Here is a 15,004-nt window from a genome sequence, read left to right as displayed (position 1 = left end):
GGAAAGATGTTTATTCTGTTCTACATATGTTTCAAAAGAGTTCATACGTGTTCAGTTCAAACTGAGCAACATGTTGTTCGCCGACGACTCATTTCAGAAACTTAAGTTGCCTGTAGATAGCTCCAAAGTAAAGATCGCCGCAGTTGATGCTAATAGCCGACATGTCCGTTTTGCGAGAAACACTCTTTGAGTGAGTGAACTAATTCTGCCGTAATGCACTGTAATCAAAACTGTTCAAACAAATACATATTTCATCGGTTACCGATATAGACTGTTAGGTTTAATCATTGCTAGTAGTTCCTTTGACCCTAATATCTTCATGTTTGTTCAATAATCAGTGTCAAAGGATTGCCCTTTGCTCCATAGTAAAATCACACACACACACGCACACACACAAAAGCTTTGCTTATTGATATGAAGCACTGTCAGCTGGCTGGTCATTTGAACACAAGAGTTAAATAATGTAATTATGTAACATTTTACTTATAACCACTCTCATTTGCGTTCAGCATACCACGTTTGTGTGCACGTTTTTTTTCTTACATCTAAAACTCGGAGGTGCAGAAAACAGTCAACAGGCCTGTTTTCATATCCAGTAGTCAAGGTCTTACTAAACTCTGTTATTGTAGTGGGATAAATATGAGACTTTGGATACCTGGAATAACCTATATAGGGGATTTCATCACGACAGCCATGGACATTGACCCCGCAGTGACGACTTGCATCTTATCTAACTGAACTGGACTCAACTTTCACCCAGATATCTATGTCGGCTGTCACAAAACCACGTAGAAATAAACAGGGAGAATCATCTGAGGTATTAAATATAATCCGTCATTTTAATGAAAGAAACAAACATGATCATCTATTCAGCTCTGGTGTGCAGATAACACAAGGCATGAAGGCACTGTTTGAGCAGATCCAAAACTCGAGAACACAGACTGCTGCTCGGCTTAAAAACCATGAAACAAAACGCATAATGCTTTGAAACTTCAAACTCCACCAGCGAAAAAATAAAGGGTAACATCTGAATCTTTTCTTTGAATTGGTTCTCTGTTTTTAGTTGGGGGGGTTTTCTCTCTTATTAGCTGCTGTTCAGTGCAATCATCATAAAGTACAAATATTGAAATCCAGTATCTGTCTTACTAAAAATAGTCGTATCACCGTCTGTGATTGTAAAAGTGCTTCATCCTCACTAATGCTCACGATAATCTAAAGTGAGTTTAGCCAACAATTCCCTGAAATTAAGTTTTTAATGACGACTGAGCAGTAGACAGTATCACTGTGACCTCACACAGTGTGTTTGTGAGAGTGTGTATATTGTGTTTGATAATCACTGTGACCCTCCACGTGTTGACTGTTGACACAGGCAGGGTTTGGGCAGCCTCTTTGATAACAAGGACCTTTATAAGTCAGAGGAGAAGAGAAGCCAGTCCACAAAACACTGATCCTTGGATGAAGAACCTGCTTCTCTGTTGTGCACTGATCTTCCTCTTGTTCTAAGTAAGGGACATGTGAAAAACAAGTAGTAGGCTACGGCTTCCACGTGTGTGTTTGTCGTCTTTTGGTATTCTTATCAGTTTCCCTTATTTCACTTTTACAGAGAGATAAACATGATCTGGGAATTAGTGCTCGTCACCCTGTCACTCTCAACAACTTTAGGTATATTTTTAAAAATATTTTACGTCTCTTGCTTTTCTTGGTTATGGTTCTTGTTTTGTTTTTTTCTTACAAATGTGTTTCTTGTCTGCAGCCCATCCTCTGCACAGTGACTCCAGGGAGGCAGCCTGGGTTGACTCAAAGGCTAACCACGTGTTTGACAAGGCAGACCTCTCAAAAGACGTCCAGTAAGTTGACCGAACAGAACAAGCAGCTATTGATGAAGACAATAAAAAAAAAAAAATTCTCCAGTGTCTTGTGAAATTATTTATGCCCTTTGAACAATGTGCAGTGGGCACTTGTGATCAGTCCTCTTGAGTCAATATCTTATAAAACCACCTTTTGCTGTAATTGCAGTTTTTTTGGAACTTTATTGGTGTCAACTTTAACTAGGTCATTCTAATAATGAATATTCTTTGTTATTTGTCCTTCCATTGAAGCTCTGGGTGCATATTCAGGGTGACTGTTCTGCAGGAACACAAAGATTTTGGATGTTGGCAAAAGAGTTCAATTTCTTTCACATATTTGGCACTGACAAATGGCTTTGAAGTAAACATATTCTCCCACATAAGCTGTGGATTTCTGCAGCTCCTCCAGTGATACTGTGGGTATTCTTGGTTAATAAAAGATCCTAATAAAAGACATCTAAAATAAGTTAAAGGGGTATGAATAACTTCTTAAGGCACTGTGATACGTTTGATAAAAAGTGGAATATGTATAAATAATTATATATGATGTAAACTATATACCAGCTTGTGTATTTATGATAGGTTAGACAGTTAAGAGTTTTATAAGCATTTTTAAAAATAGATGTATATTGTATATATGTATATTTTATCCCAGCTATACAAATTAACTGACATTATTTCAAAGGATGTTTTTTGGGTTTTTTTTAGGCTTGTTCATTCATTCCTTTAGTCATTTACATGAACCGTTTCTCTTTCTGTGCTTAGTGGGATCTACAAGAGCGTCATCGACAGCAGTGGTCTTTACACCCTTGAAAGTGATGACATGAAGCATCCCCTTGCAGAGGAAATGCAGCGCAAACTCACCGTAGAGTCGGAGCGACTGCGCGTCCGTCTGCGCCAGGAGCTGGCCGAGCTGCGGGAGAGGTTGTCTCCCTCCCCAGCACAACTCAGTGCCACCCTGGACAGCATGAAGGAGCGCCTGAGTCCGCTCACCCAGCAGCTGCAGAACTCCTTGAGCAGCAACACCCAGGACCTGTGCAGCCAGCTCAGGCTGTACCTGCTGGGCCTGGAGAAAACGGCGGCTCAGGCAGAGGCCGGTCCTGCTTTCTACCAAGAAGCTGTCCAGTGGATTAGTCAAAACCTGGAGCTCAGCAGTGGCCAGCTATCCAGCCTCATCAGTGACTTCCAAACCTCAGCGAGTGGTGTGATTGAACACCTGAAGCAGAAAAGCGATGCTGAAGAGGGGGCGGTGGGCTCAGAGGTCTGGCAGGCGGTGGTCTCCAAGCTGGGGCAGGAAGTGAGTTTGCTGAGGGAAGAGGCGCAGAGCCGGGTGGGAGCTTTCAGAGCGCAGCTGGCAGCTCTGCTGGAGTCCGCTCGGCCTCCTCAGACTGAAGTCGCAGACGGTTTGGAGCAGTTCTGCCACAGCGCAGCTCTGCAGAGTCAGGCGCTGCAGGCCCGGATGGAGAGACTGTTTATCGGCGTGGAGGAGGAGGCCGGAGGCGCCTCCGCCGTGTCTCAGCCTCTTTCTTCATCGATGCAGGAAGGTGCATCTTTGCGGGAGGACTTCTCAGTTAGACTGTCTGCTCTGATCCAGGACATTATGCACTCTGTGCAGTAACTAGAACACGCACTTAACAAAACATATCTAAGCATCTTTGTTTTGCCATTGTATCAATATAGAAAACCGGTTGTAAATATGACTAAATAGAAAATGTTCTGATTACTTTTTTTCTTTATCAGCAAGCAAAAGATAGAGAAAGTATCTCCTTTTTTATAAGTTGCTGCCTTTGTAAAGTATTTTGTGGTATAAGTGTCAAAACGTGTTTTGTTTCATTTGCTGTTTGTCTTTTCAGTGATTCGAGAGTGCAGAACAAATTACTTGATTCAGACTTATTTAAGAATGACTATCTGTATTTAGATACAATTCTTTTCAACCACATGTGCAAGATGATTGATGATTGAAAGAAAATGTTGTAAGTGGACACGATGTGTGGCAGGAAGGTTTGCCATGTCAAAAGGAAAATTACAACAACAAAAAAATCCATCCCAGTTCAGTTCTGTTATTTAGGGCATGTGTATTTTGCCCTACGCACTTAGACAAACAAACATCTGAAGTGACCCACTCTGATCTGTTTTCCTGCCAAGAATTCCTGACTGTTTGTTTGTCTCTTTGCCAGAGTGGAAAAGTGGTTGTAAATATGTCTAAATGATTGAGTAATGGAAATGAGATTATATTGCGTATGTGAGTAAATATTGTTGCCCCTTTTTAGTGGAGTGTAAAAGCAGTTGTGGCCTGTCTAAAGTGTTTTGTCTGACGGAGTTTAGAACCAAGATGATACTGTTGTTTTGAGTTTTATTTATGAAAGCTTATCTATATTTAAATAAAAATCCATTAAACGATTTTGTATGAAATTTCTGTCTATCTTTCTAACTTTTTGTTGCAATCACTTCTTTCGCTCCTGACAGAATGTCGCTCTGGGTTGTGAGCCATGTTCATATCATGAGCTTCCTTAGCTCATGAGATTCAAGAGTGCGGAACCAAAATAGTTTAGCTTTTCACGCATATTTATTAAAGAAAGATAATCTATATTGAATAAAAGTCATTTTGTTTTGTGCAAGATTCTATTGTGCAACAATGCAGTAGAGATTTTACAAGCATGGGAAAGGAAATTATCATGCAGCTTAGTTCAGCTTTTCAATTCCTTCATAATCATTAAAGACAATATCAATGCAAAAGTGCAAATACAAAAAGTTACATAAGATCCCACAACATTTGATTGGACTATTTGCTCACTTCCTGCTAAGACAAAAAAAAAACATTTTAACATAAACCTGAAGATACAATCTGATTAAAAGATATAGAGTAGTGATCATTTGCACAGGCTGTTTGATCAGTTGGTCAAATTTGATGCATCCAAGTTAGTCGTCCAGCCAAATGACGACTTTTTCAAGACAAACCAGTTGCCGTGTCAGGAAGCAGGGCAGCAACAACCGACCCAAACATGAGCCACACCACCAGGCTGCTCGCATCCACTCCAGCACTTCCTGATGCGACAGTGTTGACTGCTAAACACAGTAGACAACATTTCAGTTTGCTCTGAGTGTTGATATCCATTTATGTCTGTGTAATGTAAGGTTATGACAAATCAAGAATACTTACCAGAGCCAGCTGCCTCAGGCACATCTTTGGTGGGGCAAGATTAAAGAAATGATCAGCCATAGAATTGACCTTAGTGCTGAATGAATAGTGAGAAAAGGGCATTTATATTTTACAGACCTGCTGCGGCGGTGTAGAGAGGTCCGACTGAGATGGTGGCAGAGTTGCTGCTTTCTTCTCCGAAAGGAGTCAGAGATCTTTTTCTTCTGGCATTACAAGCCTGACAAAATGCAAGTGAAAGTTTCGCCCATCATATCATTATTTATATACTGTTACAGTTTTCACCCTCCTTGAATACTTCCCATTATTTTCTATGGAACAACCACAAACTTTAAAGTGTTACATTGGGATTTTATGTGATTGAACAACTAAATTTTTATTTTACTTCACAATTATGTGCTACATTGTCATAATAAATTGCAATTGAATTAATTTGCATTTGTAATGTGAAAAGTTACAGGAACATGAATACAGTTAAAAACTTTTTTTTTTTTACTTTTTGTTCCCTCCTCCTTGGGCTGCCACCTTATCGTGGTGGAGGGGTTTGAGTGTCCCAGTGATCCTAGGAGCTATGCTGTCTGGGGCTTTACGCCCCTGTTAGGGTCACCCAAGGCAGACAGGTCCTAGGTGAGGAACCAGACAAAGCACAGCCCGAAGACCCCTTATGATAGAGACAAACTTTGGATCTGGCGTTCCCTCGCCCGGACACGGGTCACCGGGGCCCCACTCTGGAGCCAGGCCTGGAGGTGGGGCACGATGGCGAGCGCCTGGTGGCCGGGCTTTTACCCACGTAGCCCAGCCGGGCTCAGCCCGAAGAGGAGACGTGGGTCCCCCCTTCCAATGGGCTCACCACCTGTCGGAGGGGCCAAAGGGGTCGGGTGCGTTGTGTTACGGGCGGCGGCCGAGGGAGGGGACCCTGGCAGTCTGATCCTCGGCTGCAGAAGCTGGCTCTTGGGACGTGGAACGTCACCTCTCTGGTGGGGAAGGAACCGGAGCTAGTGTGCGAGGCTGAGAGGTTCCGGCTAGAAATAGTCGGCCTCACCTCGACGCATGGCTCTGGTTCTGGAACCAGTCTCCTTGAGAGGGGCTGGACGTACTTCCACTCTGGAGTTGCCCACGGTGAGAGGCGCCGGGCTGGAGTGGGCATACTTGTTGTCCTGGAGGGGCGTGGTTGGGAGGAACGACCCCCCCGATCTGAACTAGAGTGGTGTTCTGTTGTTGGACTTCTGTGCTCGTCACGGATTGTCCATCACGAACACCACGTTCAAGCATAAGGGTGTCCATATGTGCACTTGGCACCAGGACACCCTAGGCCGCAGTTCGATGATCAATTTTGTCATCGTTTCATCTGATCTGCAGCCATATGTCTTGGACACTCGGGTGAAGAGAGGTGCGGAGCTGTCCACTGACCACTACCTGGTGGTGAGTTGGCTCCGGTGGTGGGGGAGGAAGCCGGTCAGACCTGGCAAGCCCAAACATGTAGGGTCTGCTGGGAACGTCTGGCGGAGTCCCCTGTGAGACGGAGCTTTAGCTCCAATCTCCGGCAGAACTTCGAACCCGTTCCGGGGGAGGTGGGGGACATTGAGTCTGAGTGGACCATGTTCTGTACCTCCATTGCCGAGACGGCTTATCGGAGCTGCGGCCGCAAGGTTGTTGGTGCCTGTCGCGGCGGCAACCCTCGAAGCCGTTGGTGGACACCTTCGGTGAGGGATGCTGTCAAGCTGAAGAAGAAGCCCTACCAGGCCTTTTTGGGCTGTGGGACTCCAGACGCAGCTGATGGGTACCGGCGGGTGAAGCGGCATGCGGCTCCGGTGGTCGCTGAGGCAAAAACTCGGGGGTGGGAGGGGTTTGGAGAGGCCATCGAGAAAGACTTCCGTACGGCTTCGAGGCGATTCTGGTCCACCATCCGGTGTCTCAGGAGGGGGAAGCAGTGCAGCACCAACACTGTTTATAGTGGGGATGGTGCGCTGCTGACCTCAACTCGGGACGTTGTGGGCCGGTGGGCGGAATACTTCGAAGACCTCCTCAATCCCATCAACATGCCTTCTGTTGAGGAAGCTGAGCCTGGGGACTCTGGGTTGGGCTCTCCAATCTCTGGGGACGAGGTCGCCGAGGTGGTCAAAAAGCTCCTCGGTGGCAGGGCCCCGGGGGTGGATGAGATCCGCCCGGAGTTCCTTAAGGCTCTGGATGTTGTAGGGTTGTGTTGGCTCACGCAACTCTGCAATATCGCAAGGACATCGGGGGCAGTTCCCCTGGATTGGCAGACTGGGGTGGTGGTCCCCCTGTTCAAAAAGGGGGACTGGAGTGTGTGCTCCAATTACAGAGGGGTCACACTCTTAAGCCTCCCTGGTAAGGTCTATTCAGGGGTCCTGGAGAGGAGGGTCCGTCAGATAGTCGAACCTCGGATTCAGGAAGAGCAGTGGGGTTTTCTTCCTGGTCGTGGAACACTGGACCAGCTCTACACCCTCAGCAGGGTCCTGGATGGTGCATGGGAGTTCGCCCAACCAGTCTACATGTGTTTTGTGGACTTGGAGAAGGCGTTCGACCGTGTCCCTCGGGGGGCCTTGTGGGAGGTTCTCCGGGAGTATGGGGTACTGGGCCCTTTGATACAGGCTGTCAGGTCCCTGTATGACCGGTGTCAGAGTCTGGTCCGCATTGCCGGCAGTAAGTCGGGCTCATTTCCGGTGAGAGTTGGACTCCGCCAAGGCTGCCCTTTGTCACCAAATCTGTTCATTACCTTCATGGACAGAATTTCTAGGCGCAGCCGAGGTGTTGAGGGGATCCGTTTTGGTGGCCTTAGGATCACATCTCTGCTTTTTGAGGATGATGTGGTCCTGTTGGCTTCATCAAATTGTCAGCTCTCGCTGGAGCGGTTCGCGGCCGAGTGTGAAGCGGCCGGGATGAGGCTCATTGCCTCCAAATCCGAGGCCATGGTCTTGAGCCGGAAAAGGGTAGAGTGCCTTCTCCAGGTCAGGGGGGTCGTCCTGCCTCAAGTGGAGGAGTTTAAGTATCTGGGGATCTTGTTCACGAATGAGGGAAGAAGGGAGCAGGAGATCAACAGGCGGATTGGGGCAGTATCTGCCGTGAAGCGGGCGCTGTACCGGTCCGTCGTGGTGAAGAGAGAGCTGAGTCAAAATGCGAAGCTCTCGATTTACCAGTCAATCTACGTTCCCACCCTCATCTATGGTCACGAGCATCTGGTCAGGATGCCTCCTGGACAACTCCCTGGTGAGGTGTTTCGGGCACGTTCTACCAGGAGGAGGCCTCGGGGAAGACCCAGGACACGCTGGAGGGACTATGTCTCTCGGCTGGCCTGGGAACGCCTTGGGGTTCCCCCGGAGGAGCTGGAAGAAGTGGCTCGGGAGAGGGAAGTCTGGACCTCCCTTATGAAGCTGCTGCCCCCGCGACCCGACCCCGGATAAGCGGCAGAGAATGGATGGATGGATGGATGGATGGATGGATGGATGGATGGATGGATGGATGGATGGATGGATGGATGGATGGATGGATGGATGGATGGATGGATGGATGGATGGATGGATGGATGGATGGATGGATGGATGGATGGATGGATGGATACTTTTTGTACCATTTCCTTGTAAGCACTCTACCTCTCCCTTTATTGGTTAACGTGGTAAAGATTACATGAAATAAAGCAGCACACATAAACAGAGATTCACTTTGGACAAATGTAGCAAATAATTCTTATGCATTTTGAAATATTATTGTATCATTTCACAGCATCGTCTACAATTTCTCTACAGAGTTCTATTTATTAGCAAAGGCAGCCCAACCTATTTACCTCCCATTCTTTTCCGTGTACTGCCGCTTTCAGATCTTTGTGGTTAAAAGGTTTTGTTGCTTTAGTCAACTTACATTCACCACCTCTTTACACATGGTGGGTTCACACAGTCTCAGGATGCAGTGCAGGTAGATGGTGGACTTCTCCTGGTCTCTGTGCTGAACAAAGCGGAAGGCCTCAAAGTTGAACTGTGCCACGTTAGAAAGGCCGTTGCTTGTTATAACTGTCCTTGTTGACACCTGGCAGCTGGTGAAGAGCAAAAATATTTATATATATATATTTTATTTTTTTTGTTAGATGTCAACTCTAAGATTTGGTTTTATCCAGACTTTGCTACCCAGTGAAGAAGTTGTACTGATCCTTCTGAGTCATGTTGTAAGGACTGGGAGTCGCAAAGCAGTGATCGAGGAGGACGTGGAAACTGGAAACAGTGTTACCAAAGAGAAAATTCTTACATTTTAATCCTTTATCTATCACTTTGAGCACCTCAGAGTGAAAATATGGCAGGATTTACTCACTTTCCTGTGAGGTTAACAGCCTTCACCTCCACATAGACTTTGGTTCTCAGCTCAAGGCCTGTTGACGGAACCGTCAATGGATACCTGTAGTCTGTGTCCTGAGGAAATAAGGCTTGTTAAACAGGAGCAGCGACAAATTTCTTTCATTGAGTGGAATTGGACTTACATTAAAAACACCCATTTTTAGTGTTTCAATAAAGCTTCCATTATTCTGTGTGGTTGCCACAGAGACTGAGGAGCTAAAGAAAAATCAGAGAGTAGAGAAGCTTTTATGAATGAATTTTTATGATTTTGATAGTAAATCAACTGTCAAAATGCAAAGTGCTACTCACGCTACAATCTGTGTGTTGTTGATGAGATACTCCAGAGGGTATCTGCAGGAGAAGTAATAATACAGGTCTGTGGAGTAGCTGATGATCCCTGCATCCGTTTTTGGGGTATCGATGTACGATGAGATGATAACTGTCTGAATACTTGAGAAACTACTGAAGGGGCCCGAGGGGTCTGGAGCTTCATCCACGATCTGAACGTGAAAGCACAACATACACTCAGTTCATCTGCCCTTTCTTTCACCCTTAAATCTGGCAGGTAAGTGTGCGCCAACGTGCTCCAAGCGTCACGCTTTACATGCAGAGACTGGCGGCAGGAGTTGTCCACGCTGTTGTTGACGGGCAGGTGGTAACGGATGATCGGAGGCACCACGCTCTCGTCGACGGAGCCCAGGCAGGCGGTGTTGTTGTGGTTCCCATTGAGAGCCAGGTTGGAGGTGTTGAAGCCTGCCCACAGTGCCGTGCACAGGTTGACCTCTACGGTCATCATGGTGGTGCCGCATTCAATTGTCAGGTCTGAGTTATCTGGAAATGATGAACCCAAAATATTTTCACTGATTTTTGTCACTCAGTTTAAATGTAAATGTTACACAATAACTTCACATCATTTCAAATTCATATCAGGAAAAAAAAAAACTGTTTTGTTTTACTTTGTGTTGGTCCTAACTACGCTAGCCTATTTTGTATTACTACCACAAATAGTGAACTTTCATACAAGCTTGAATTTAATGCAGATTTTTTGTTTAACTGCATTGTATCTATATATTGAAGGACTTCTGAAGTTTGACTTTATATAGATTTTTAAAAATTTGATTATCTGTACAATGCTATTCATGTCATTAATGAACTTTAACACCATTATGTATTAAAGGTAGATTACCCAATTTGTTTACTTATCAATTTATTTGTTTTTGGTGAGGCATAATCTTGGTTTAAAATATTTACATTTAGTATACTTCTTTGTTTCAGTTTGTTATATTTATTGTTTGAATATTTAAATCACCTTATACTGATTTAAGATCATTTTATTAACAATACTTAATTGTTTTTTGTTTTATTGCTGTGATAAATGGGATTTTAATTTGTCTATATGAGTGGACTAATTTGGTGATGCAAGTCTATACATAAATTGAGTCTGACTTCAACTGTAACGTGACAGTGCAATTAAGCAGCTTTAGAACTAAATTGAATTTAATTGAATATTTTTTAATTAAATGCATTTTCAATGTAGTTTAGTGTCTTTTGTTCTTTCTTCCCTTCTTTCTTCTTTCATTGCTTTCTTTATATCTTTTCCCCCTTTCCTTTATGATGCAATACTTTAGTATATATTTTTATTTAATTTTAGTTTAATCAGTGATTAAATGACTTGTTTACTGTCTCTGCCTTGTCACTATAACAAATTTGTTTCCTCAGTAAGTGAAAGCCAAATCTTCTCTACTATTCTTTGCCTTGTTTAGTTCAGTAGGATTTTTGTCGTTCGTTTTGCATTGCCCCTTGCTATTTTTTTTTTTGTTTGTAAAGTACACTGTGCTGCTTTGTAAACAAAGATAGATAAGTTCTTTCTTTAAAAAAAAAAAAACTCTCCTAAATATTAATAGATCCTTACCTGGTGTCCTCTGATACATCGTGGAGCAGTTGTACACACACAGGGCGGGCTGGAGGAACACGGCCAGCAGGGGGAGGCAAAGGAAAAGATCCATGTTGTCTGGAGGAAACTATCAGTTTGGTTTTAGCTAAACATGAGAACATGTTGACAGAACAGCATGGGAATCCATCCACCTTTGCTAGCTTTAACATATTTAGTCAATTAAATGCACCTTTAACAACATGTTAAGTTTTTTTATTATCATTATTTCCTCAGATTACTATCAATGAGTAGAATCACCAAAACATTGCAGTATTCTTCATAATCTTCTGATTGATTTAGCACGATAACACCAAAAATCACTATGCCGGCTATAAACACGATCCAGTTCAAAGTTTAGTTAAAGAGCTGCATGATGAGTTGAAGAGAGTCTTACCTTGCTGATACCTGTGCAGGTGTTTGTCCCAGAGGTAGCTGAAGGATACAGCTTTTATAGGATATATAAAACCACTGCAGCATCACTCCTCAGCCCTCCCTTTTGACTAATTATAGATGGTTGCGCAGACACAAACACTCGCTTTCTGCACCTGCCCATGCCATGACTTTTCAAGAAAACAGCAACAGCTCCTGGCATGGTTTATTGTCAGATGTTCTTCCATCAGATTATTGTGTCAGTAGATATAGATCCCTCAGGTTAAATCGTACATACTGTCTCAGGTGTCTGTCCTTAAGAAATGGTTGCTAAACACCTGATGTTACAAAGATGCTTTTTGGAAGTCATAACTGACTACAGTGCATCAGCACTCCTTCATACCTCTAATGATGATACGAAAAAGAAAAACTGATGTTTTTTTATTATTTGATACAAATGTTTGTGTTTTTAATTTGTATTAACACCAGGATATGTAACAAATGTGGAAATGATTTAAAGTTATTTTTATTCAGCCAAGAAGTTTGTTTTGATAGGAAGTGATGGACACATCTCCCACAAATTGAGATGTTATGAAAGTGCAACCTTTTTTTTCAAATTAATTACATTTTTATTTCCAGTGTACCATAAAATGATAAAGTGAACATTATTTCTCTATTCTGACAGTACAGAAATCAAAACCTTCTAATTGCAGAGCAGCATTTTGCATTTTCTGGGATTTAAAAAGATGAGCTCCAGGTCTTTGAGGATGAATGCCTCCTTGCCATCACTCATGATATGGTTAGATAAATAAATAAATAAATAAATAAATAAATAAATAAATAAATAAATAAATAACATTTCTTAATTAATTAATTACAATAATGTCAGTGGACATGTACAATATTATTACGTGTTACATATTTTCATCTGTCAGTCATGTGATAGAATGACACTTAAAAAAAATACATTACGTGCAGATTTTCTGTTTTCACAAACTGCGAACAACTTATCTTCTTTTTTGCAAAGACCACCGAATCTGTATGTCAAAACCTGGGACAACACCTACATGCGTTTCAGGCCAGCGGAGATTTCCCGTCTTAAATTGTGTATTCTTGTCTAGAGAACAAAGCTTGAAAGTTGATCACAGCTGCCATGAGGGAGAAAATGCTCCTTCTTTTTTGTTTATTTCCCTAGCATCTCAGGCTGCTGCTGTGTTATCCCCACAGAGCTGTAAACCAGGTACTCTACGTAGCTGCAGGCCATAACTGCTGTTCAACTGGGGACATTCTTTGTTCATCAGAGGCACAGAAAGAAAAGGAGCGCTGGAGCTTCTGCCAAAATCCTCACGGTGACAGAAGTTGTCACATTATCTATAGATGTGCCATTCTTTTGTGACCTTACTAACCCAATCTGATTTTGGTGTTTAGAAACAGGTGCATTTGTCACTCTTTATGCCAGTGAGTCATGGCTTCTTCTTTATTTTTAATTGGTTACTCTGCCTGCAGTGTCAAATGGAGAATATGACATGAATAATTGGGAACAGAGGCTCGAATAGAGTGTTAAAATTAGTGAAAAAATAAAAAATAAAATAAAATAAAATATGATAAAATCAAATTAATAAGAGGCATGTTAGGGGGCTAGTAACTGGAAATCTTCCATTAACTCATAATTTTATCGCGTTTAAATTCTGCATCTTTCTCAGACATCTTTTACACATGCACACCCACATACATACATGTGTGTGTATTCAATATGATATGCAAACTGGTATGCAAACTGGTTCCCCTGGGCTTCAATATATATAAGCCTTTAGGCAATATAATTAAATAATATGAAAATAATAATTACTGTTTTTCAAACAGTTCAGACAGTCTTCATGATGGGATTGTTGAGCAATCTGATGGCCAGTGGGAGACAAATATTTCTGAGTCTGGCTGTTCTGCAGCGGATGCTACGGACTCACCTCCCAGACGGAAAGCGGATGAACAGACCATGGAGAGGATGGGTGGAATCAGAGAGGATCTGGTTTGCTCTGGCTAAGCAGCATCTGTGTGCAATGCTCTGGATAGGGGGGAGTGGAGCCCCAACAATCCTCTCGGCTGTCTTCACCACTCTTTGCAGAGACTTCCAGGCTGACACATTGCAGCAGACCAGATGGAGATGCCGCTGTATTTAAAATGTTTTTTTAGAAGGTAGGATATTCTCATAAAAGGATCATCAAAATTTGCTTTTCATTTTAAACAGATAGGATATTCTGATGAAGGAAGAGAAGCAGCAGGAGGTTGAAATTGCCAGAATAGTGATATATGTGGTTGACTGCCCTGGTTTGAAACTGTATTTTTTGACATTCCATGGCATAAACAGTGGGTATAAAAAGTCTATTGGCTCCTGTTTAATTTCCAGGTAGTTAAAACTTTGTAAAATTCTAGTGATACATTTGTCCATTTTTATATTTAAGCTATGTGATTTTTGGTCCTGGCTTATACTTATTGATAGGTATTTTCTCAAACCTACACATAAAGAAGAACCACAGACAACGTATATGAGCTTTCAACCAAACTTCTGCAGAAGGAGAAGACACAGTGAACAGCTTCTCCAAGCTGCTCTCCATGTGTTCTTCAGTTTGTTTGTCTCTTTTATTAGCAAGAAAGGTGTGAAAAGGAATGGAGGGGGGGTGAAACCCACATCCTATCTTCACAGTAGGATGTGAATTCTGAAACAAAGAAGGGAGACACAGAAACTAAATTAACACAGAGACAGGTTCACAGCTCAGGAGTATCCCAGGAAGATCTAAGTCACTATCTATAAGAACATGCTAACATAAAATTACAAATGTAAGAATGATAACAAACATAATCATTCTAACACTTATATTTTCAATTTCTGTGAATTAGAAACAGCAAAGGTTTTAAACGTGTAAAGTTTTCTAGCTTGAGCTTATTTTTCAATTAATAAAACGATCTCAAATTACTTCAGCGGATAAATAACATTACCGACACAACAAAGCGAAACGTTCCGTGTCACACTTTATCTGCGTGAGTAATAGGGTCCAATGAGAATATCATATGAATGGAGCTGAAAACGGCATTATTCCCACCAGTTTAGCCTCTTTATGTGTACGAGTCGTATTAGTAGTGAGTTGTTGTTGAGTTTAGCGCCCTCTGCTGGACCAAGTTAGCAAGTGCTCAAATGTCTCATTCTTTGGGTACGATTGTGATTCTGCAGCACAGCGAAAAATAAATCTGTTCCATTCTGCCACCAGACTCAGTCGGTCAGGCTATATTTAGAGAGCAATTAGAGATTTTATGAGTAGGGGAGTAACATTTTGAGAGAGAGATTCAAGGAAAGATATCC

The 15,004-nt window shown here is 42.7% G+C and overlaps 2 protein-coding genes across 5 annotated transcripts; one reads left to right on the top strand and one right to left on the bottom strand.

Moving 5' to 3' along the window:
* The first annotated feature begins 1,403 nt into the window (after positions 1-1,403).
* Positions 1,404-3,585, top strand: LOC103474590 (uncharacterized). The gene is made up of 4 exons (XM_008425685.2): positions 1,404-1,503; positions 1,604-1,662; positions 1,754-1,847; positions 2,613-3,585. The coding sequence occupies exons 2-4, from the start codon at positions 1,614-1,616 to the stop codon at positions 3,463-3,465; spliced, it is 996 nt and encodes a 331-aa protein (XP_008423907.1). The 5' UTR covers positions 1,404-1,503; positions 1,604-1,613; the 3' UTR covers positions 3,466-3,585.
* Positions 3,586-4,394: 809 nt separating this feature from the next.
* LOC103474591 (zona pellucida-like domain-containing protein 1) lies at positions 4,395-11,759 on the bottom strand. Of its 4 annotated transcripts, none has more exons than XM_008425687.2 (11): positions 11,675-11,759; positions 11,260-11,368; positions 9,952-10,178; positions 9,657-9,847; positions 9,491-9,563; positions 9,325-9,422; positions 9,144-9,227; positions 8,881-9,052; positions 5,125-5,224; positions 5,008-5,031; positions 4,395-4,913 (listed from the first exon to the last, which is right to left on the bottom strand). In XM_008425687.2, exons 2-11 carry the CDS (start codon positions 11,351-11,353, stop codon positions 4,795-4,797), a joined length of 1,182 nt encoding a protein of 393 aa, XP_008423909.1. In that variant the 5' UTR covers positions 11,354-11,368; positions 11,675-11,759; the 3' UTR covers positions 4,395-4,794. The 4 variants fall into 4 exon arrangements, with proteins under 4 accessions (XP_008423909.1, XP_008423911.1, XP_008423908.1 ...); XM_008425689.2 differs by having other exon boundaries at positions 4,395-4,910; positions 11,260-11,386; positions 11,675-11,757; XM_008425686.2 differs by having other exon boundaries at positions 11,260-11,386; positions 11,675-11,756.
* Between the last annotated feature and the right edge of the window lie 3,245 nt (positions 11,760-15,004).

The sequence above is a fragment of the Poecilia reticulata genome, chromosome 13 (genome assembly GCF_904066995.2).
Source record: "Poecilia reticulata chromosome 13, P_reticulata-male-v2, whole genome shotgun sequence".
NCBI lineage: Eukaryota > Metazoa > Chordata > Actinopteri > Cyprinodontiformes > Poeciliidae > Poecilia > Poecilia reticulata.
The sequence above is the reverse complement of the archived record's forward strand: the minus strand, read 5'-3'. Positions and strand labels throughout refer to the sequence as shown.

Excerpts from the sequence above, each read along its gene's own strand:
- LOC103474591 (XM_008425687.2), bottom strand. The coding sequence starts at position 11,353 with ATGGATCTTTTCCTTTGCCTCCCCCTGCTGGCCGTGTTCCTCCAGCCC. Across the intron at positions 10,179-11,259 it reads GATGTATCAGAGGACACCAG|ATAACTCAGACCTGACAATT; the intron begins GTAAGGATCTAT and ends CATCATTTCCAG. Across the intron at positions 9,228-9,324 it reads GCTGTTAACCTCACAGGAAA|TTTCCACGTCCTCCTCGATC; the intron begins GTGAGTAAATCC and ends CACTGTTTCCAG.
- LOC103474590 (XM_008425685.2), top strand. The coding sequence starts at position 1,614 with ATGATCTGGGAATTAGTGCTCGTCACCCTGTCACTCTCAACAACTTTA. Across the intron at positions 1,663-1,753 it reads GTCACTCTCAACAACTTTAG|CCCATCCTCTGCACAGTGAC; the intron begins GTATATTTTTAA and ends TCTTGTCTGCAG. Across the intron at positions 1,848-2,612 it reads GACCTCTCAAAAGACGTCCA|TGGGATCTACAAGAGCGTCA; the intron begins GTAAGTTGACCG and ends TTCTGTGCTTAG.